Source organism: Furipterus horrens, unplaced genomic scaffold (genome assembly GCF_987537825.1).
Source record: "Furipterus horrens unplaced genomic scaffold, mFurHor1.1.pri manual_scaffold_2, whole genome shotgun sequence".
In the NCBI taxonomy this organism is placed as follows: domain Eukaryota; kingdom Metazoa; phylum Chordata; class Mammalia; order Chiroptera; family Furipteridae; genus Furipterus; species Furipterus horrens.
The window spans coordinates 160,042,621-160,067,648 of NW_028327172.1; the positions used below are offsets into that span (position 1 = coordinate 160,042,621).

General features: G+C 35.6%; 1 protein-coding gene across 1 annotated transcript in view; it reads left to right on the top strand.

Annotated features, from left to right (window-relative positions):
* Positions 1-25,028, top strand: part of LOC150019825 (cytoplasmic dynein 2 heavy chain 1-like) — a 287,287-nt gene that overhangs the window by 204,818 nt on the left and 57,441 nt on the right. Inside the window, exons 79-82 of the mRNA XM_090266701.1 lie at positions 4,925-5,080; positions 9,657-9,732; positions 14,616-14,824; positions 17,885-17,989. Coding sequence (XP_090122827.1) covers positions 4,925-5,080; positions 9,657-9,732; positions 14,616-14,824; positions 17,885-17,989 — 546 coding nt within the window. The remainder of the gene's footprint in view (positions 1-4,924; positions 5,081-9,656; positions 9,733-14,615; positions 14,825-17,884; positions 17,990-25,028) is intronic.

Here is a 25,028-nt window from a genome sequence, read left to right on the forward strand (position 1 = left end):
TTGAATATTTCTTGCCAGTCCCTTCTTGCCTGTAGGGTCTCCCTTGAGAAGTCAGCTGATAGTCTAATTGGGACCCCTTTGTACATAATTCTTTTCTTCTCTCTTGCTGCTTTTAAGATTCTCTCTTTATCTTTAATTTTTGACATTTTGATTATAATGTGTCTTGGAGTGGTTCTCCCTGGGTCCAGTCTCTTGGGAACTCTCCTTGCTTCCTGGACCTGCAAGTCTATTCCCTTTCCCAAGTCTGGGAAGTTCTCCTTTATTATATTTTCACTCAATTTTTCAAGTTCTAGTTCATCTTCCTCATTCTCTGGCAAACCAATGATTCTTATGTTGGGCCTTTTATAGCTGTCCCAGAGGTTTCTGATCCTCTCATTGTTGCTTCCCATTTCCTCTCGCTGCATTGGTTGACTGCTTGTTCCTTCTCCATATTCCAGTTTGTTGAAATGAACTCTGGATTTTTTTCCCTCACCATCTGTCTCGTATGTGGTTTTGTTCCTTTGGTTATGAATGTTTTTCGCTTCTTTCATATCTTTTTCCTGCTCTTTTGTGAATTCTGTAAGCCACCTGATAACAATGGCCCAGAACTGAGCCTCTGACAGGTTTCTTATCTGTTCATCTGTCAGGTTCTCTATCTGTTGCCTGGTGAGTTGTGTCACCGGGATTTCTATAGTTGTCTGCCTCATTTTGACAGATGCGTTTTGTTTTCTTGGGCTGGCTATAGGGGGCAGTGCCTGTGTACGCGTCACAAATCAGCGACCGGCGCCTGTCTGCGACCTATTTCGCAGCCCTGTGGTGCTTTCTTTGGGGGCGGGGGTCCAAAATGGATTCACACAGTTATTCAGCTAGGAGACCGGGATCCGTCCTCCCGCCCCCCTGGGCCTCACTGTTCAAGGCGATGCGGTGGCTGCTTTCCCCAGCGCTGGGGTCGCGCACTGCCAGGGGCTTGACTGCCGCAGGGATTTTTCGCCGCCCCCGCCGCTGTCTCAGGTGCGACCGCAAACAGCACTGCCCTCTTTAACTCTTACCTGCCCAAATGGCGCCGCTGGTTTATAACTTCATATGTTGGGCTTCCGTGTAGTTTTATTTTCTGGAATTTCTAGTTATCCTTTGTTTTGAAGTAGTTGTATTCCTCTCTAGTTGTAGAGGGAGACCTAGCGTGTCCGTCTAAGCCTCCATCTTGGCCGGAAGTCCCATCCAGTTTTTTTTTTTTTTTTTTTTTGCTTTGGAAATCTCATCTTTTTTTTTTTTTTTTAAATGATTTAATGTGTTTTATTGATTAAATTATTACATTTGTGCCAATTTCCCTTCCCTCTGCTCCCCTCCACCCGGTGGCCCCCCTCCCTCCAGTTGTCCCCCCCTTTTAGATTATGTCCATTAGTTGTGCATACAGTTCCTCCCAACCTCTCTCCGTCTATTCCATTCCCTCCTACCATGATCCCCAATTCCTATATCATCTCCCTCCCTCTCCCCACTCCCCCTCCCTGTTGACCTCCCCCCAATATGCTTCCCGTACCCACAGTTCCTTTTCCACTCTCGTTGCCTGTTTAGTTTGCCTTTGTTTCATCTCCCTAGCTTCTGTTTTTTTTTTTAAACCAGTCCCTTTAACATCTCATATAACAGTGGTTTGGATCTAATGAACTCTTTCAGTTTTATTTTGTCCTGGAAACACTTTCTCTGTCCTTCTATTCTGAATGACAATTTCGCTGGATAGAGTATTCGTGGTTGTAGGTTTTGGATTTTCATTACTTTGAATATTTCTTGCCAGTCTCTTCTTGCCTGTAGGGTTTCCCTTGAGAAGTCAGCTGATAGTCTAATTGGGACCCCTTTGTACATAATTCTTTTCTTCTCTCTTGCTGCTTTTAACATTCTCTCTTTATCTTTAATTTTTGACATTTTGATTATAATGTGTCTTGGAGTGGTTCTCCCTGGGTCCAGTCTCTTGGGAACTCTCCTTGCTTCCTGGACCTGCAGGTCTATTCCCTTTCCCAAGTCTGGGAAGTTCTCCTTTATTATATTTTCACTCAATTTTTCAAGTTCTAGTTCATCTTCCTCATTCTCTGGCAAACCAATGATTCTTATGTTGGGCCTTTTATAGCTGTCCCAGAGGTTTCTGATCCTTTCGTTGTTGCTTCCTATTTCCTCTCGCTGCATTGGTTGACTGCTTGTTCCTTCTCCATATTCCAGTTTGTTGAAATGAACTCTGGATTCCTCACCTTCTGTCTCGTATGTGGTTTTGTTCCTTTCGTTATGAAAGTTTTTCGCTTCTTTCATATCTTTTTCCTGCTCTTTTGTGAATTCTGTAAGCCACCTGATAACAATGGCCCAGAACTGAGCCTCTGACAGGTTTCTTATCTGTTCATCTGTCAAGTTCTCTATCTGCTGCCTGGTGAGTTGTGTTACCGGTATTTCTAAAGTTGCCTGCCTCATTTTGACAGATGCGTTTTGTTTTCTTGGGCCGGCTGTCGGGGCAGTGCCTGTGTACGCGTCACAAATTAGCGACCGGCGCCTGCTTGTCCGCGACCTATTTCGCAGCCCTGTGGTGCTTTCTTTGGGGGCGGGGGTCCAAGATGGATTCACACAGTTATTCAGCTAGGAGACCGGGATCCGTCCTCCCGCCTCCCTGGGCCTCACTGTTCAAGGCGATGCGGCGGCCGCTCTCCCCAGCTCCGGAGTCGCGCACCGCCAGGGACTTGGCCACCGGGACTCCTCGCCGGGGTCGCGCACCGCCAGCGACTTGGCCACCGGGACTCCTCGCCGGGGTCGCGCACTGCCAGGGGCTTGCGTAGCCACTCTCCCCAGCTCCGGAGTCGCGCACCGCCAGGGTCTTGGCCACCGGGACTCCTCGCCGGGGTCGCGCACCGCCAGGGGCTTGCGTAGCCGCTCTCCCCAGCTCCGGAGTCGCGCACCGCCAGGAGCTTGGCCACCGGGACTCCTCGCCGCCTGCCGCTTCGGGTGCGACCTCAAACAGCACTGCCCACTTTAACTCTTACCTGCCCAAATGGCACCGTTGGTTTATAACTTCATATGTTGGACTTCCGTGTAGTTTTATTTTCTGGAATTTCTAGTTATCCTTTGTTTTGAAGTAGTTGTATTCCTCTATAGTTGTAGAGGGAGACCTAGCGTGTCCGTCTAAGCCTCCATCTTGGCCGGAAGTCCCCATCCAGTTTTTATATCATGTGTTTTTTGACATACTTAAGCTAGATTTTCAGTGTTTTATTTTTTTCCTTCCTTCTTTCCTTTCTTTCATCCATCCATCCATTTATCCCTCCTAGCAAGTAATGCTGGGAAGATCCTTCCTAAACCTGATATAACCAAAACTATATGTGTTTCTAGTGGTAGCGTATAACTGATAAAGTCATAAATAATAAAAATTAAAACTTTTTAAAATTGGTAAAAAGGGGTTATGCCTTCATTCTCACTCAATTTTTAGAAACTTCTTTGTATAAAATATTTTTTGTTAAGAAAAATGTGTTATTAATGTATATACCTACCTGTTATTTTAGATCAGTACACCTTTTCTTTATCATCTTGTTAGTAGTCTCATTTAGGAAGAGGGATAATATTAATCTAGGGAATGCAAATATTATTTAATATTTTGAAGTCTGTTAATTGAATGAGTGCCATTATAATGTATAGTAAGCAATAACCTTTACAAAATCTTCTTAAGTCACTCTCCCATTATACTCTTTTACTAAACTGCATTGTAGAAGTGGGTTGTATGAATGAGCCATAAGGATGGGAGTTGTGTTTTTTTCTTTTTTCTTCTTATCATATAGTACTGGAATGTCGAAAAACACAGTAGATATTTCAATTAATGAAGCGTTAATATAACAGGGAGACTGTTTCCTGAATGTTTAAGTGCAGCCTTATCCAGGAACCTTTTTTTAAGAGATAATTTTATAATATTTTCATGAAAATTTTTTGCTTTATTTAAATGGTTGGTGAGTTTGTTTGCTATTTCTAATATCAATATAGATAATTTGTGCTAGGAAATAGCGTAGTCCATTGTTATTACTATGTATATGCAAAATTATTACTATATATGCATATATGTACACATAATTATATTATTAGCTTTAAAAATTGTTAAATCTCCATTCTATGGTTAATTTCTTCTCTTTTTTTCATTAGTTGCAAAGGTGTTTTAAAAATTTATTCCAAATAACCATTGCCATACTTGTCTTTTCTGTTCCCTGGATTAGCTGCTTCTTTCTTCATTTTCCCTTTTTAATGTTTTCCTTAGATTTGTATTTGCTTTTGTTCTTCCTGATTCTTATGTTGATTGCTTAATTGGTTTATATTTACTTTCATAAACATTAAAATCAGTTTAAATATGTGACTTTTGCAGTCAAGTTTATCTTTGGCCCTGTCCCATTATTTGACATACTAATGGTTTCATTTTGTTATTTTTCAAATAGTCTGTATTTGTGTATGATTTTTCTCTGTAATTGTATATGATTTATCTATTTTGCATAATTTTTAGAATAGTATCTTTAAAAGCTCTAAATGATTGTTCAGTTTTCTGTTAATGTCATGTTTTATTGACTTTCTCAGAAAAGTGGGCCTGTTTTGTCATTATATTTTATGAATGTTTCATAAACAAAACATTTTCATTTTAAAAGAGTAAATTTTGATGTAAACATTTTAGTAAAATAACTTAATGATCATATAAAACTTATTTATTTTGATTATTGTAGGTCTATAGGATTTGTTTAATAAAAAGTTATTTTGGATTTATAATTGAGATGAACTGTTAGGTATAAGGAATTTTATATTTGTACATTTTGAAGTAACAATAATAAAATAAGTCAGTTTGGTAATGGTATAAAATTTTCTTCATTAAGTGTGTTCTCAAATGTGTTAAATACTGATTCATTTTATTTTTAAATAATACGATGTCTGTTTATGTTTTTTTCTTCAGTCACCTCCAGGTTTAAAGAAAAATTTAATGCGTACTTATGAATCTTGGACTCCTGAGCAAGTTAGCAAAAATAATAATATACATCGAGCTCATGCTCTCTTCAGCTTTGCATGGTTCCATGCTGCATGTCAAGAAAGAAGAAACTATATTCCACAGGTAAGTTCCATGTATAAGTTGTACATATTTTTTATAGCAGAATATTTTTATAATTTAGTAGAAATGGCTAGGATTACTTCATAATTTGGTTCATGATTCATAAATTTATATCTCTAATTCAATCTTTTCTGTTAATCTTCTGGATTGTATGTAGTTATCTAGTTCATATCTCTTTGAATTAAAGTGTTTAGAGCAATGGGTGAACCATCAGAAACCCTCAATAATTATTAGGCCCTGGCTGCTGTGGCTCAGTGGGTTGAGCGTCGGCCTGCGAGCGAAGTGTCGCTGGTTCGATGCCCAGTCAGGGCACATGACTTCGTTGCACGTCAGGTCCGCAGTTGGGGGCGCAAGTGAGAGGCAACCACACAGTGATGTTTCTCTCCCTTTTTTTCTCCTGTCCCCTCTCTCTAAAAATAAATAAAACAACAAACAAATAAATAAATTATATATATAAAAGAGTTGTGTATTAATTCCTGCCCATGTATTTTAAAAAATAATAATTATTATTATTAGGCATCATTTTTATAGCTTTATATCTAACAGACATGTCAACATTCAACTGCCGAATTCCCCATACCTGTTTTTCCATTAGTACATCCCTCTCTGTAAAAGGCATTAATCTCCATTTACCTCTTCAAACTAGAAACCTAGGAGTTCTTGATTTTTTTTTTTCTTAGCCTCCCTACCCAATCCATTATCAAGTCCTATTGAGTCTAATTCCAAAACATAATTCAAATTTGTCATTTCTCTTTACCATTTTTTCTAAGCTGTATTATAACCTGTACTACTTTTTTAAAAAGATTTTATTTATTTAATTTTAGAGAAAGGGAAAGGGAGGGATAAAGAGAGGGAGAGAAACATCGATGTGAGAGAGAAACATGGATTGGTTGCCTCTTGTACGCATCCTGGCTGGGGACTGAACCCGTAACCCAGGCATGTGCTCTGACTGGGAGTTGAATTGGCAACCTTTTCCTTTGCAGAACGATTCCCAGCCAACTGAGTCACACTGGTCAGGGCTCACCTGTGCTTTCTGAGATTGCCATCCAACTCTTACTCCTTTTTCCATTTAGCAGCCAAAATTACTTTTTAATATGTAAATTTAATTATTGTATTGCTTTCCTTAAAACCCATCAGAAATTTCTTACCATGGTCCAGAAGGAAAGATTTGCCTGTGTCTTCAGTATCCTCTTAGGCCCCTGTTCCCACTTGTTCTCTACACCTCAGTCACCCTAGACTTCTTTATGGACTTTGAATTCATCAAGCTCTTTCTCACCACACGCCCTAGCTGTTACTGTTGTTACAGCGATAACAGACCACATTACCGTGGCAGTCCTCACTCATACCAGTAATCTCTTCGTGCCAAATGCCTGCTTTAGCCACCAATTGCATCATTCTTTCATCCTTACATTTTTCTCATCCTCTGTTTACAATTTCTTCTAATTCCATTGGGATAATCTCTCTTCAAACTTCCCTTTCTCCCTGCCTCCCTTTAAGCCTCTTTCTGATTCAGTTGCATGTCAAAATAAGAGCATAGGTTATAGAGTTACAGACTTGGGTTTGAGCCCAAGCTAGAATTTCCTAGCTGTGTGACCATGGGTAAATTACTTTAACACCAATAAGCAACAGTGTCCTCAGCTGCAGAATGGGAATAATAATCATGTTTATCTTTGTTGTGATGATTAAATGAAATAATGTATGTTAAGAAGTGCTTAACTTAATGTTTGGTGCATAGCCTGTCAATAAATATTCATCAAACGCATGAAATAGTAAATAATAACAGCAATGTATTGTTTCATATAATTTGCATACTACATTTATGGGGACATGTTCTTAATTTTCTCATTTTACAAATTAGGACAGTGGATCTCAAAGGTAATTAACTTGCTGAAGGAATTATACCAAAAAAATAAAAAATAAAAAAATACAGAGGTTGGAAATGGCCAGGCCCGCCCTTCTCTAAAGCCTTTGCTGCCAATTTTTCTGATGTTCATCCTCACCCTAATGGATCTGGTTAATTTTGATGAATACATGAAGAATAGTGATAATGATGCATTTTTATTGAGAAAAGAAAAATTACATTTTAAAAATGAAATTAGATTTTATTTTTTATTAAATGATATATTCACATAATATAAATTAAAACGCTGTGAAAAAGATTTGCAATTAAAATTTAGTTTCTTCCCTCGTGTCCTCCTGCCATCTTGTATCTATTGTCAGGCCATCAACTCTTCACCATTTTGGGGGATGTCCTTCAGAGATAGTATATAAACATGCAAACATTTTATGTATTTAAATGCACTCATATATATATGTACTTTTTAATTCAAATGGCAGCACATTGCAACTACAGTCCTGTATATTGCTTTAATAACTAGCACATTTAGTGATTATTACATATTAATACTCATTTAATACCTAATTTAAAAATATTATTTGTGTTCATTATATCAATATACATATCAATATACATATATTTAAGCAGTTTTATATTGCTGAGTGCGCATGTATTCTTTTCAATCTTCTCTGTTACAAAATATTTACCTATACTTGCCTCTTTTGGCTCTTATTTATGATGGCCATTTTCTAAATGTAAAACGTTTGGGTCAAAAGATATATGTATTTTTAAAAATTCATATACCAAAATACTCTCCATGGAGAATACAGAAATTTGCTTTCATACACACACAAAAATTGAAAATGCCATTTTTTAACACTCTTAAGTTGCTCTCATGACAACCATAAAACTGGAGGTAAAAGCAGACAAAATTGAGAATACCATTAATTGCTAGAGACCATGTCACATGAATATGTACTTCTACAAACTCTGCATTTTACCTATTTTCCTCATTCGGTTTTACTTTTATTTTCCCCTGAATGCCAACTATCAGAAGTAAAGATTATTAATTTCAACTGAGGTTTTACTTATGTTAGTAAAAGATTAGTTTTTGCTATTTTTTATTGTAGTCTTATATTTGGTTGCAGAAACAACTTTCTCTATTTTATACATGTGTATTGTACTTCTAATATACTACTTTATGTAATATCAATTTTGTTTCATGATTGTTATTTGACATCTTCTTATTCTTAGTAGATTGTGAGCACTTGGTAACAGCCTCCCTCACATTCATCTTTAAGAGCACTTGACACAGTTCATGGATACCCAGCTGGGCTAAATAGGAGTTGATTGACTGTACAGAGAACCTCTCCACAATTTACAACATTATATTCTTATCAGAAAATATGACATGGATAACAAAAATTATCTTTAAAATTTTTTGTATCATAATTTTAAAAATCATTAATTATCCAACACTGTGTCGGTAACTGTGGTATACAGAGTACTGAAAAATCCCACATATTTTGGATCCAAATACTAGAACATAAATTTCTCACGAGCTCAGATTTTGTCTTGTTCATTGTTGATTTCTTATTGACCAAAACTGTGCTTTGTATATAGCAGGCACTCAGTAAGTTTTGGTTGAACACTTTTATTCAATGATCTCATGATATCCCTTTCCAACCCTTATATATTTTTCAATGTTCTACTTATCAATGAGTGATGCCACCATCAATTTAAATAGTCCATAAATTTAGAAGTCATTATTAATACCTTTTCTGTACCTTTACCTTTATTATAATCCAGTACAAAAATTCTTTAATTTTGTTGTCCTAACTATCTATCTACTTTTGTCTTTCCATCAGTTCTACTCCTATGCCCATTTGGATGTTTTTCTCTTACCTCATAGGTTATGTCAGATCCTCTTCTTGTATATACCAAGTATCTTCCTTTCATCACACATATTAGTGGTACATGTATTTGAGAGATTGATTATATACATTTCATTTTTCCCCTCCCACTCTACATTTGACTGAAAGCTTCATGAGGGGCAGGATGATTTATATTTTGTTCATTCTTTTATTCTTAGAGCATGACATATAGTATTAATTTTATACAATAAACGTATTTCATAAAATTTTTAAATTCATAAATGTAGTTAGTTACAGTTAATGGGAGCCCCATGGAAATTATTTATAATTGTTTTATATTCACACAGATCTTTGTGAATATTCTTTATATTCAAGCATTGTAACTATTAGCTGTAGGTTTATATTTTATTTAGTTCCAATATGAGTGTTTTGTGGGTCAAATGTACAAAAAATAATGCTGTGTGCCTTTGAGCCTTTAAAGCTTTTCTTGTTATCTTTCTGTTTTTCATATTTGTGGATAAAATCCACAGTTCTGAATTTAAAAATTACAGGAACTATCTTAATGTGTATACAGTATGTAGACTCAAAATTTACTTATGCTAGTTTGTTCTCTCTCTGACTGTATTTCCACATACTTTAATGATAAAAACTCTTATGGTATTATAAAGTTGTTTGCATCTTATGGAGAAAAATAAATCTCTTTTAAAATATTACTATTATCTTAGATTCATTATTTTATTAAAAACTCACTATTTTTTAGCATGCATTGAGCATTGTTTTAAAGGTAGTAAGGGCAGTAATGCATACATAGATATATATCTTTGAACTACTTATAATTCTCTAATATTTTTAAAATTTGTTTTTATAGGGTTGGACCAAATTTTATGAGTTTTCTTTATCAGATCTTCGGGCTGGGTACAACATTATTGACAGGCTCTTTGATGGTAAGTTTTGAGGATGAAAATTTTTATCCCTAGTGTTAGTAGAAAAAAATTGGAGGTCATATTAACAACATGGTTTTTTCAAAAGTGTCTTAACTTTCATAAAATTTGCTTTTTGCCTTTTCTTTTGTGAGTCCTGCAACCTAGGCAGTGCCTTTACTAGGAATCAAACCCGTGGTTTACTGGATGACTCACTGACCATCTGAGCTACACCAGCCAGGGCACGGTCATTCTTTTTGATATAACTCTTTAAGATTTCTTATTGCTCTGTAGCTGTTAGGAGGCAGAAAGCCAGTAAGACATTGTAATTTGTGGGCTTCAGAAGTTTCAGACTTCAACTGAACTACTCAGTTTTCTTTCAAAGGAACTGTTAAAATTCAAGAGAATGGTAGACTAAGGTCAGTAACAAGAATCTCTAGAACCATAATTATATGATTAAGCAGGGATCAGGAATCAAAGTACAAATAATAGATTGAAATAGGGCAGCAAATAAGACCATATAATCTGAGCTCCTGAGACCACCACCAGCCCTCTGCCTCCTGAAGACAGAAACAGTCCCTGAAGTTTACTGTGCAGAGTCAAGGCGAGGGGACACTAGAGTTTAGACAATGATGGTTTAGAAAGAGAATATGTTAATAGTAATCTTAAGCTTAAAAAATTGTCCTAAATAGAACTCTTGATTCCCTTCTCCCCCTACCCTTGCAACCCTATCAAACCACTGTTTTCTGAGTCCGCCCCATTTTAGTAAATGGCACCACCATTCATGTAGTTGTTTATCCTCAGACATCTGGTGCCTTGACAGTTTCTGTTCCTTTCATGTCCAGATCACATCATGGTTCTGTTCACTTCTTTCTACTTCATCAAGTGATAGCTATTATTTAATGCCAAATGGTATTCTGAGTTTTTATTTAAAAACCTTTTTGAATTACACATCAGAACAGTACACATTAAATGTGCAATTCAATAAATTTTTATAAATTAAACCTATATAATTAGCCACAAATCGATATACAGATTACCAACATTCCAAAAGCACCACCCCTGTTCTTTTCCACACATGAGTCATCATTTCTCCATTCTGTGCTGAGCTGTTGTATTTTATTTGATACAGACTTTTTTGGAGGATATATGCTAATACTTTACCTTGCATGGAAGCTTGGTAATTTTCCAAACTGCTTTTGAACATTTATTTGATTTTTGTAATACCACTATGAGGCATAGGTTACTGTTGCCCCCCACCCTTTTTAGCTTTAATCTATTTATTATAAATATTTTGTGTTCAAAAACACATAAAATATACTATCTTAACCATTTGTGTCCAATTCAGTAGTGATAAGTACATTTACTATTACCCTTTTAAGATAAGGAAACCAAAACACGGAATTGAAAGGTTTATCGTTATATTTCAAGGTTGTGATAGAATTAATAGTGTCATGTGATTTTTTTATATCTTTTATACCGTGGAGTTGTTGGGACTAAGAGGCAGATGCTTTAAAATAATATTAAATCTCATTGTTAAAATCTTGACTCTATAATCTTATGATTACAAATTTGCTGATGTTAAGAGACCTCCAAATATATAGAATTAAGTGCAAAAAAAGAGAGAGAAAGGGTTCTAATTATAGGGGCTGTTGGTACAGAGCTTATGTAGCTTTGCGACCTGGAACAAATTTCTTAACCTTTAAGCCTGAGTTTTCTGATCTGTAAAATAAGAACAATAATAGGCACTACTTCAGTTGATTCAATTTGTGAGGAGTTAAATGAAAAAAGATACATAAAGCATATAACATGTAGTACATTTAATATATTGAGTAAATTATCAGTAATTATTGACTGTTATTAATATTGCTGTTATAGTTTATTTTCTTTTTCTTTTATTTTATCCTAAACATAATAAAACTTGTCTTGAGAACAATTGGGTATAAGAAAAATATCATTTTCTAAAAAATTTTATAAAATGTTTTCTGTGATGGCTGTTTGTATTTTTAAATTGAAAGGTATATTAATTAATGTCTTTAAATGTCCTGGTGAGTTATGAATCAGTGAATGACATACACAGTACTAGTGTATTATTTACTGGACATCAGAACTAGAAAATTGGCAAGTCCTAGTAAAATCCCTTGTAATACCTACTTGGTTACTGTTGGTAGTAAGATACAAGTGGGAAACAACTTTAGTCCAGTACCCTGTAAGGCCCTAGCTCTGCAGGGGACAGTAAGTCACCTGTGCCTGAAGGTAAATCGTTACACTGCCATCAGTCTTTGTGATTATTTTTGAACTTTATAACATTTTTAATTAAATAGAACTAAACTAGTAACGCTAGCAGTGTTGTTAACTAGATAATTTAAATATAATTGTGGTTCTGTCATTTACTGCAGACCTCAGATATAATTGTTATATTTTAACATCACTGAACTGGGATTAAGAAGATGTCTTTATTGCAAAATGAAAGTTTATATAAAAGTCCCATGTGGTTTTTTTATACAACATTACTTTTCTATTAGAATAGAAAATGGACAGTTGACTATAAAAATCATGACATTGAGAAGACTATAAAGTATGAATGCATTTTAGTAGTTTCCCCATTAATCAGATTTTGCATGAACTGAGTTTATCATTGCATAAAATTACGTTTCACATGTTCATTAAGAAATTTTCAAGAGACTTCCAGCCAAGATGGAGGTTTAGACTGACACGCTCGGGCTCCCTCTACAACTAAGTAGGAATACAACTACCTGAAAACAAAAGATAACCAGAAATTCCAGATAATAAAACTATATGGAAGCCCAACATATGAAGTTATAAACCATCGGTGCTCGCCCGGACGGGTAGGAGGGGCGAGAAACGGCCATGCTGTTTGTGGTGGCAGCGGGGACAGCGGCGGGACTGTGAGAAATGCCAAGGGAGCAATCCCGGCTGCAGTCGAGACCCTGCAGCTCGCAATTCCAACGCTGGGAAAGGCAGCCCCCCCATTGCCTTGGACGGTGAGACCCAGAGGGTGGGGCACGAATCCCAGTCTCTCAGCAGAGAGTAATGGCAGGAATCCATCTTGGACCCCTACCCCCACACAAAATGCCACAGTGAGGCGAAAAAGGTCACTGATCGCCACCGGTCACCAGGTAGTGAGGAGTGCACAGGGCTCCGCCCCCTATAGCCTGCCCAGGAAGCAAAGCTAAACACAGGACTGTCAGAATGAAGCAGACAACGATTGAAATCCTGGTGACACAGGTCACCAGGCAGCAGATGTGGGACCTGACAGACGAACAAATAAGAAATCTTTCTGAGTCTCAGTTCAGAGCTATAGTCATAAAGCAGCTTACAGAATTAACAAAAGATTTGGAACAAGACAGGGAAGGAATGAAAGCTAGTCATACTGGAACGAACGAAAACACATATGAGACAAGTGGTGAGGAAATAAAATCCAGAGATCAAATCAACAAATCGGAACAAAGGGAAGGAACAAACAGACAACCAGCACAGAAAAAGGAAACAAAAAGTAAGGAAAATGAGGAGCTGCTCAGAAACCTCTGGGACAGGTATAAGTGAACGAACATTCAAATTATAGGATTGCCAGAGGGTGAAGAAGAAGAACTAGAAATAGAAAAATTATGTGAAAAAATAATGAAACAGAACTTCCCAAACTTGGGGAAGGAAATAGATGTACAGGTCCAGGAAGCACAGAGAGTTCCAGAAAAACTGGACCCAGGGAGAAACAGTCCAAGACACATTATAATCAAACTGCCAAAAATTAAAGATAAAGAGAGAATCTTAAAAGCAGCAAGAGAGAAGAAAAGAATTATGTACAAAGGGGTCCCAATTAGACTATCAGCTGATTTCTCAAAGGAGACCCTGCAGGCAAGAAGGGACTGGCAAGAAATATTCGAAGTAATGAAAATCAAAAACCTACAGCCAGGAATACTCTATCCAGCGAAACTGTCATTCAGAATAGAAGGGCAGAGAAAGTGCTTCCAGGACAAAGCAAAACTGAAGGAGTTCATTAGATCCAAAACTATTATATGAGATGTTAAAGGGACTTGTTTAGAAGGAGGATCAAATCTATGAACATTAAAATGAAAACTGCATCACAAGAACCAACAACAGAAGCTAGGGAATTGAAACAAAGGCAAACTAGGTAGGCAACGAGAGTGGAAAAAGAATTATAGGTATGGGGAACGTATTGGGGGGAGGTCAACAGGGAGGGGGAAGTGGGAGAGGGAGGGAGATGGTACAGGAATTAAGAAGCATAGTAGGAGGGAATGGAGTAGACAGGAAGAGGTTGAGAAGAACTATATGCACAACCAATGGACATGGACTAAAAGGGGGGGACAACTGGAGGGAGGGGGGCCACTGGGTAGAGGGTAGCAGAGGGAAAAGAAATTGGGACAACTGTAACAGCATAATCAATAAAACATTTAAAATAATAATAATAATTTAAAAAAAAAGAAATTTTCAATTTAAGGATGCAGTATTATGTGGCAGATAAGAATATGGTGCTGGTTTGAGTGTACCTTGTTTCAGCCCAGAGCTGTGGGAGTATGTGATTTTCTGATTTTGGTGCTTAGCCACCTTATGCCTCAATTGTTCCATCTGTATAACTAGATAATATCAACGGTTCTATATTTGTTATGAGGTTTGAGTTTATAAATGTAAAACATTTGGGAAGTTTTACTGATTAAATAATCTCAATAAATATTAGCCATTGTGTGATTATTAAATATTAATTATTATTAATGAGTATTTAAGAAATAATTTAGATTAATTAAATATATAGTTATATTCTATAAATATAATTTAAATCTATAATTTAGTTAATATTTTAGAATATATTTTAGAATATTTCTAATAGCTTAAAAATGAAACTAATAAAACTATTTTTTAAATTATAGGTACCAAAGATGTACAGTGGGAATTTGTACATGGTATACTTGAAAATGCTATTCATGGAGGACGTATAGATAACTATTTTGACCTTAGAGTTCTTCAGTCATACCTGAAACAGTTTTTTAATTCTTCAATAGTTGATGTATTAAACCAAAAGAACAAGAAAAGTGTTTTTCCATATTCCTTATCTCTACCAAAATCCTGCAGCATTTTGGTAGGTAAAATTAATTATTTTCAATCTATTACCAGATCGATACTTGAGTCACATCTTACATTGTAAAATATATGTTGTTTCTTTTCAAATGCACAAGTAATTATCATTCACAAATATGGATTATTTGTTATGCCAATATACAGCCTCTAGTTAGGTGTCATAGTATATAGCGTGTAAGTAAATCTTGAAAGGAGTAGCCAAGGAAGATTTTTTAAATGTAGGACTGCTGTGAAGATCTGGAATAGGAGAATATGCCGTTTCCTAGTGGGCATAAGAGTGCTCTGATATATTCAATAATATAAAGGAGATCAAATATATTTAACAAATTTCTGTCTTCACTTGCAGACTTATAAATTTAAGGCAATTCTAAAAACATAAAAATTCATTTTATCTGGATTTTATAGCAGTATTTTTGTTTATGTGCATTTATTTTAACCATATGTAGCTTTTTGTTTTGAGTCATCCTGTAGAAACTTGCTGGATGTAGTCATCTTTTCCAGAAAATAGTACAAAATATAGTCCAAATACTTTAATTTTAGAGTATTTTACCTCAAACCTATATTTGTATATTTTTATTACATAGTATTAATGATTTTATATTTCTTCATGAATTACACAATTACATAGTTTTTCTTTTAGTATTGTACATTTTTCTTTAATTCAGTATTTTTCAAGAAAAGTCCTTTGTCAAAAAATAAAAGGTTAAAACCAATATTAAGTTTATTATTATTATTATATCTTACATATTATGTTATTGAGTACCCCATCTGTTTTGTTTTTCAGTCTTTCATTTATGTATTTATTCATTAATATACTTTGAACAGCTGGTCAATGTTAGCCTTGTTCTAGACATTGTGGATTTTGTGATGCATGTATGGAGTGCACTCTTACAGTGAATGAACAAACAAATATATCACATATTTATCATATATTTATTACAGGATGTGTATCCTGAAAAATCTTTCATCTCTATTAGCTGAGGTTTACATTGAAAAATAAAAATTGATATAGAAAAGTATATCATAAATGTGCATTGCAATGAATTATTATACATTGAACACATTAGTATAAACATCACTGGGATCAAGAAACAGAACATTATTGGCTCCCCATAAGTCCTCCTTATGTTCCAATTGTTTACATTTAACAGGGTAGTTTTTTCTGTTTTTGTGCTTCATGGAAATGGTCTCATTTATTATATAATCTTTTGTGTCCATGTGAGGATAATTCAGTTTGGATATGAAGCTATCATTTAGAAAACATATCAGTGTATAGTCCTAAGTAGAGAGAATACTCTAGCCAGTCTAAATGAGAAAATTTCATAGCCATTTTGAAATGAACAAAGTGTATAAAATAATAGTTTTAAGTTTATAGGATAGCTTTCTAACTGAGCTAGATGGAAGGAAGAATTCAGAAGTTTTCCAAGGAGATGGGAAAACACACACCTACCTTTACATACACATTTATAAATGCATACATATGTGAGGTATGTCCGGAAAAAATCCAGCCATTATTAATAAAGTGAGAGTGGTTTGCATGACATCAATGTAACCTGGCAGCCAAGGAGAGTGGACTGGAATACGCATGTGTGAACAATGACAACTTCCCTGTACTAGTCAGTGAGGGCAGTAGACACCATAGAGTGAGCATGTGTACTGTGTGGAGTCGCATCAAAATGACTGAGCAAGTAGAGCAATGAATTTGCATCAGATTTTGTGTTAAGCTTGAACATTCCTCCATGGAAACTATTGGATGATTCAGAAGGCTGCAGCTGTGGGTAACGTGACTGTCAGCTTCATCACAACAATGTGCCCACTTATGCATTATGTCTTGTGCAGAGTTTTGGCAAAACATCAAATCACCCAGTTGATTCAGCCTCCCTACAGCTCAGATTTGGTACCCTGTGGCTTCTGGGTTTTCCACAACTAAAATCACCTTTGAAAGCAGAGATTTCATACTGTTGATGAAATTCAGGAAAATATGATGAGGCATCTGATGGTGATTGTGAAAACTGTGTGAGGTCCCAAGGTGCCTACTTTGAAGGGAACTGAGGCGTTATTGTCCTATGTACAATTTTTCTTGTATCTTCTTTAATAAATGTCTGTGTTTTGCACATTACATAGCCGGATACCTTCTGGACAGACCTTGTCTCACATATACAAACATATTTACATATGTATACACTGTGTTTGAATACCTTGTGTAAGTTTACAAATGTTGAACTGTAGCAAAGAAAATATTTCAAAGATTGTACAGCATGTCCTCCCAAATCTGATGTATTTATAGGTTCTGGGCTTCCTGGAACTCGGTTCCTTGAAAATATTTGGGACAGCTGCCAAGGATAGAAAAGATAATGATGTGAAGGGAGCAGTAGATGAGTGTCTTCACCAAGAATTGTTGCTCCTACGTCAGCAAGAACAGTTTAGATGCATATGCAATTCTTTCTTTAAAATAACTTGTCTATTCAAGAAAATAAACAAAATGATTTCCGTCTTTGGGCCAAACTGAATAAATTGTGTTGGTCTACACTTAGTCACCCTTCCAGAGTTATGAGTAACTGTTCAGATTCATTCTTTCCAAATCATGGCTTTGCAATGCTTACAGTAATTCTTGAGATGAAAGGATAGGATTATCAATCATTTCATCACAACTCATCAGCTAACTGAAGACACAGTGAAATTGCTTTATGATAAAGTGATTTACAAAGCAGTGCTCTCATAGAAGAGTTTCTATAAATTAAAAGATTGCTGGAATATTTATTTGGATAAAATGGAACACACAAGGAAAATAATTACAGGCTAGGCATAGCCACTCAAATATGTTTGTTTTAATCAATTCAGAGAAGTTAGGAAAATATAGTATCGAATGACATAAGTATGAGGAACTAGTAATGGCAAAGAATATTTCTTACACATAACATTATACAGACTGAAAGTAAGATTTATCTAGAAAATGTAACATACTAATAACTAATAATTTAATACTTCACAATGCATTCTCCATGATTTCAAGTTTTAAGTTCAATCTTTTGAAAAATTGTGTTTTACTTTTTTTACATAGGAATATCGTGCTGTCATTGAAAAACTTCCAGAGGATGACAAACCTAGTTTCTTTGGTCTGCCTGCCAATATTGCTCGCTCATCTCAGCGCATGATCAGTTCTCAGGTAACCTAAGACAAGATTAACTTTTAGAAAAGATGTTGCTACTGAGCCTAAAAGGAATAACATTAAATTTTATTTAGTACCACAGACCCCACAAGCTTTTATTTAAAAATTTTATTTTATTTAACAGCATATATTCCACTGTTACTGTTTTTCCTTTGGATTTAAATTGTTCTTATTATAAGGATTCTTAAGTATGTTCAAACATAAAACTAAGTATATTCTTTTATTTCAAATAGCCATAAAAATTCAATTCACATTTACCAATAAATTTTTTTTTTCTTCTCCAGTTTTATTTCACTACTAACTTCAGGTCAAATTTCCAAAACTGTTTTCTGGTCAATTTACTCTTTGCTTGGCTTCCCAAAATGGTAGTACCAAAAGATTTGTAGGGTAGGGAGAAGAGACCATTTTAAGAAGCACTGCATTTACTCATCTTCACAAGGCAACAATAGAATTGGGCATCTAACTGTTCAAAAAACAAAGCTTTTAACAGCATCCAGGAGGTCAGGCAGGCAAATCAGGCTGTAGACACTCTTCCATTTGTCAAAATCAGACCACAGAAAACCTACTGCACACAGATATGAGAGGTATCACCATTCATCTTTTCTTTTTCTGTTGCCACAACATTTTTCTTCCTTTAATTATCTTATCATGTACTTTCTCAAGTCCTTCTTTAGTTCATCTCCTATGATTGCACAGGTGGGCTGCAAATGCCCGGGAGTTGATGAGCTCAGTTCACCCATTGCTAACAACTTCTCAATTTCTGAGAGAGACAATGAGTTCCTTAGGTCTTATTTGTTAGCAACTGTAAGTACAGGGACTCCTTGAGATGTTCTGGGAGAAGAGGGAGGGCAGCCTGGAGGCACCAGGCATGTACTGGCCCCCAGCCCCATGGGTCTTCCCACATGTGCCCATAGCCTGAGGCCATTGGCCAGCTATTCCGGGAGTCCTGGACCCAGCTCAGAGCCCATGGGCCAAAGATGTCATTGCCACACATGCGACACTGGTCTCTGTAGGCATCATACTGGCCCTTGTAGGCTATTTCCATCTCAGGGTCAAGTTCACCATAGTCATAGCCCAACCGGTAAAGGTCATGCTCACTCAGGACAGCCCTTGAGTCACAGGCCTCATAGGAATCATATCTTTCTCCACCTGAGCCATACACGCTTCCTTGTATCATGTCTGTCCCCAAGTGTGGCACCATATCTAAGTGCTGGTTAATTCTGGACAAAACGGGATTGGCACTGGCCCTACCCACAGCACTAGGGTTTGCATCTGTGTCAGAGCAAGGCATTTCTCAAGAGTTTGAAGTGTCCATACCATACCCATAGTCGGTGGTGTTATCCTGGCCATAGCCATAGCCATAGCCATAATTCTTGTAACCTCTGTTTGTCCCAGAGTTCCAAGTTCCATATCCATAATCACAGGCCGTCAGAGCACTTGTGTCTGAGTATGTTGACTGCAAAGTGGTTTCAGATCCCTGGACAAAGCCTGTGTAGTTCATGGCAGTGACAGACACTGCACTTGAAAACTCAGGCAAATAACCTGCACATCGGATGCCAAAATACAGGCAACAATCACACGGGCCCTTTCTGCTACCAATAAATTTTTAATTGAATTTTTTGGGATGACAGTTTGTTCACAAAACCATGCAGGTTTCAAGTGTGCACCTCAATAAAACATCACTTCCACACTGTAGCAAGTGGCCATCACCCCAAGAAAAGTCTCTTTTCTGTCCCCATTTTCCCCTCTTTTGCCCACCTCTACCTCGGCCCTGTTCCCCTTTCTTGTGGCTATCACCACCCTGTTGTCTGTGTCTATGTGTTATGTATATATATTTTCTGGTTAATCCCTTTATTGTCTTCCATCCAGTCCTTCAGCCACCCTTCCTTGTGTTAGCTGTCTGTTCCCTGTAGCTATTCCTCTGTTTCTATTTTGTTTGTCAGTTTATTTTGTTCATTAGATTTCACATATAAGTGAGATCATATGTTAGATATTAACCATGTATTGGTTACATTATTTGCAAATATAGTCTTCCATTCAATAGGCTGTCTTTTCCATTTTGTTGATGGTTTCCTTCACTGTCTAAAAGCTTATTGATTTCATGTAATTCCAGTTGTTTATTCTTGCTTTTGTTGCCCTTGCCTGAGAAGACATACCCAGAAACTGTGGCTAAGACCAGTGTTGAAGAGTCTACTGCCTATATTTTCTTCTGGAAGTTTTGTGATTTAAGCTCTTACATTTAAATCTTTAATCCATTTTGAGTTTATTTTTGTATATGGTATAAGAAAGTGGTCTAATTTTATTTTTTTTTTGCATGTATTTGTCCAGTTTTCTCAACACCATTTACTGGAGACTATCTTTTTCCCACTGTATATTCCTGCCTCCTTTGGCATAGATTAAATGATTATATAAGTGTGAAATAATATCTGAGATTTCTATTCTGTTGTGTTTTATTGATATATGTATCTGTTTTTATGGCCGTGTCACACTGTTTTGACTACTCTAGCTTTGTAGTATACGTAATTTGAAATCAGGGAGTAAGTGTGATACCTCCAGCTTTGTTCTTTCTCAAGAAGGCTTTGGCTAATCTGGGTCTTTTGTTGTTCCATATAAATTTTAAAGTATTTGTTTAGTTCCATTAAATATGCTGGTATTCTGATAAAGATTGTAGTGAATCTCTAGCTTGTTTTCGGGACATTTTAATGATTTAAGTTTTTCCGTTCGCGGGCTTGTTATATCCTTCCATTTATTTGTGTTGTCTTCAGTTTCTTTCATCTGTGTATTATAGCTTTCAAAGCACAGCTATTTTGTCTTGTTTGGCTAGGTACTTTACTTTTTTAATGCAGTTGTAAATGAAATTGTTTTCTTAATTTCTCCTTCTGATACTCATTATTAATGGATAGAGAGACCACTGATTTCTTTATTAATTATGTATTCTGCAACTTCACTGAATTTATTTATTACTTCTAATACTTCAGGACTTTAAAATATTGAAATATCTTTTTTTGGGAGATAAAAGAGGTATTTTTCAATGTCACTTATTTCATCATGGCATTTCTTTGATTTAATATTCAATAGTGCATTATCAGAGCATCTTTTACCATTGTATGATTTATTTCTGCAGGCCAGTGTTGACATTTTTTTAGAAAGAAGAAATGAGGAAATAGAAGGAATAATCAACTTATAAGTTTATAGGAGACTAGTAATATGTATTCCTGACCTTTTAAATGGTATACACTTTTGATTCCTTAGGTTTTTGCATCACAGAACTGCCTGCCCTGGTTTATTTGTAAGTTTTTAGTCAGAGGCTTCTACTAGATTTAAAAGTAAAAGAAAAAATTTAGTTATATGGAAATTATGCTATAGGAGGAAAGGAGAAAATAGGATGTTTTGAAAGGATAAAAAACAGATGTGGTCAAGAGAGTAACAGCAAAGAGGAAAATATGAAATTGAAAATTTGTTTTTATAATTCCTTTTCTGTCAAAACAGTTATATAATTTTTTATTGCCAAAATTATTTGAAGTATGATGTACCAGTCCACCAATCGTGTTAAAGACCAAGCTGTGTCAATTAGCTTTACGTAGATCTCTTTTAAAATTGTGATTCTTGTCTTCAGTGTGTATCTATTGTCATCCTCTTACTCCATGTTGATGTGATGATGATGATGTTGATGATGATAGTAATTATGATTGTGATTTTTTTGAGCCTCCTATAATAGGCTTTGTGGTAAGCACTTTACATGTATTATCTTATTTCACTCTCAAAATAATTCTATGATGTAGGTGTTATTGTTGGACTCATAGTTGAGGGAATTGAGGCCAAGGGTGGTTATTATTTTACCCAAGATCACACTTTTAATATGTTAATTAACTGCTTACACATGTCAGTGAATACCAGTTTATGCATTCATCACACACACACACACACACACACATATATATATATATATATATATATATATATATATATATATATATATATAAAAGGGAATATTGCCTGGGCTTAAAAAACGAAATCTTACCATTTGCAACAGCACAGATGGACCTAGAGGGCATTGTACTAAGTGAAATAAGTCAGAGAAAGACAAATACCATTTGATTTCACTCATATGTGGAGTCTGAAAAACAAAATAAATGAACAAAATTGAAACAGACTCATAGACACAGAGAACAAACTAATGGTTACCAGAGGGGAGGGGGTTTGGAGGTCTGAATGAAAAACGTGAAGGAATTAAGAAGTACAAAATGGTAGCTACGGAATAGTCACAGGGATGTAAAGTACAGCACAGGAAATATAGTCAATAATATTGTAATAACCATGTATGGTGTCAGGTGGGTACTGGACGTATCGGGAGAAACACTTTGTAAAGTATATGATTATCTAACCACTATGCTGTATACCTGAAACTAATCCAAAATAATACTGAATAGAAACTATAATTGAAAAATAAAATTGAAAGTAAAAGAACTTTCATCAGCTTGCCTTTCATTACCGTGAAGTGTAATTCACAAGAACAGTAAGATAGATGCTTCATTCTTTCCTTTTAATTGCCATTTTTCAAACTAAGAAAAATTTATTTTAAATTATATACCATAAAAACTCGTTTATAATATTAGTAAACTTAGTATTTCCTTGTGAAGATTTAAAATAAATATAAAATCATTGTGTAAGTTACAATATTATATAAGCTAATTATATTATAATCTACTTGCTTTAGTGAAAATGGTCACAGAACACAAAATATGACAATTACTCAAGTGCATATTTGTCTACAGTTAGAAGTAAGAAATTAATACACTGTGCATAAGAGTACATATATTGATGGTGTTATTTGCAAAGTTATACTTAACAAAATGTTCCTGAAATATGAGTTTAGTGTATTCAAACAGAAAAATCTAAAAGAAAAGAGCATCTTAAGCTGCCTGATTTCAAAAAAATGGTTTTACCAGGAATTTGTGACTTCTCTAATAACTGATAAAAAACCATTTGAGTCACAGTAACTGCAGATGCAGAGCATGAGTAACCACATCTGCTGAGTTCATAAAAGTCATTCAATGCAATTTTGCTAAAATTATTGCACTAGGAATTAATCTCAAATCTCTGGCAATAAAGTAAACCATCATTGCATTTTAAAAATAAATATAACATTATTTTAAGAATTTTGCTTTTGCCTCGGCTGGTGTGGCTCAGTGGATTGAGCATTGGCTTGCAAACCAAAAGATCCCTGATTCGATTCCCGGTCGGAGCACATGCCTAGGTTGCGGGCCAGGACCTCAGTTGGGGGCATGCAACCAATGGATGTTTTTCTCCCTTTCTCCCCCACCGCCAAATAGAAATGCCACCACAGTGATCTAGTTATTACCATGGCTCACTCATATTTATCAAGTCCCCTTTACCTCTGAAACCTCCTAGCTTCACCTCCCACCCTTCTCCTGCTCCATTGTGCTTCAGCCACATATATTTCATTGCTCTCCCTCCAATTAAAAAGCAGGGATGGCCCATAAATATATCAAAGAATATTTAATATTACTAATAACTAAAATGCAAATTAATATCACGAGATACCATTTTAACCCACTACACTGGCAAATATGAAGGCATCCAAAAATACCAAGTACTGGTGGGAATAAAAGAATGTAGATATTATACACTTTTTGTGACAGAGTAAATTAATACAATCACAAAAACAATTTGACACAACAATTCTATTCTTAAAAACATACCTTAGAGAAAATTGTGCACAGACATACCAGGACATATGTACAGAGATGTTCATACTAGCCCTGTTTGTAATAGTCCCCAAAACCAAATAAACAAATTGTGTTATATTTACATAATGAAATACTATACAGTAATAATAATAAATGAAATTACAGCTAAACCAATGACATAAATAAATCTTAGAAAAATAATTGTGAAATGAAATAAGTAAGTCCTAGAATCCCACATGCAGTATATTATTTATAAATTTTAAAAATAATATCCAAGTTAAAAAGGAAATTATAATTGTGCATAAGATTTAGTGTTTGAAAATAAAAATACAGTGATTGTTCAGGAAAAGCATAGGTGTTCCTAAAATGTCCCTCATTGTTCTTTGAAATAGGACAGGTAGAATAGGAGTGACATCTTCTTTAGCATTCCTAGAACTTTATAGATGTTCCCAAAGCATGTCTGTTGCATAATATATCCTGTGCAGTATGAATAGTACATGGAAAAGGTGATGTGAATATGTTGTTCATAGGGAATTTTATCCCCTTCGACACGGTTTTAAAGGAGTATTCCAGTCATGTACTGCATAACGAAGCTTTGGTCAACAACAGACCTCATATGCTGTGGTGCTCCCATAAGATCATATTGGAGGAGAAAATTTTCTGGTGCCTAGTGACATTGTAGTTATCATAGCGCAACACATTATTCATGTGTTTGTGATGATTGATGGCGGTATAAACAAACCTACTTTGCTGCCAGTCTTATGAAAGTATATCACATGCAATCATGAGTGTGCAAAAGCATAGCACATACAGTACGTAATATTTGATAATGATAAGTGACTGTGTTACTGGTTTATTTATTTGCTATATTTTTTATTAATTTAGGATGTGTTCTTTCTACTTATAAAAAACACTACCTGTAGAACAGTGTGCCATGTTTCACTGGCAAAACAGCCTCACACATTTTGAGTTTAGTGCATCTCTTAATGTGGTGGCATTTTTTTTTAACAATTTTATTTATTTATTTATTTATTTATTTTTAGAGAGAAGGGAAAGGAGAAAGAGAGGAAGAGAAACATCACTGTGTGGTTGCCTCTCACTCACGCCCCCAACTGGGGACCTTACGTGCAACCTAGTCATGTACCCTGACTGGGAATCGAACCAGCGACACTTGGCTCGCAGGCTGATGCTCAGTCCACTGAGCCACAGCAGCCAGGGCTTAGTTTAGTGCATCTCTTGATGGCATCGTTTTCTCTTGTGCTTCATTTAATCTCATGTTATTTTTTACAGTAGCATGCTATACAGGTATGTAGCCCAGGAGGAAT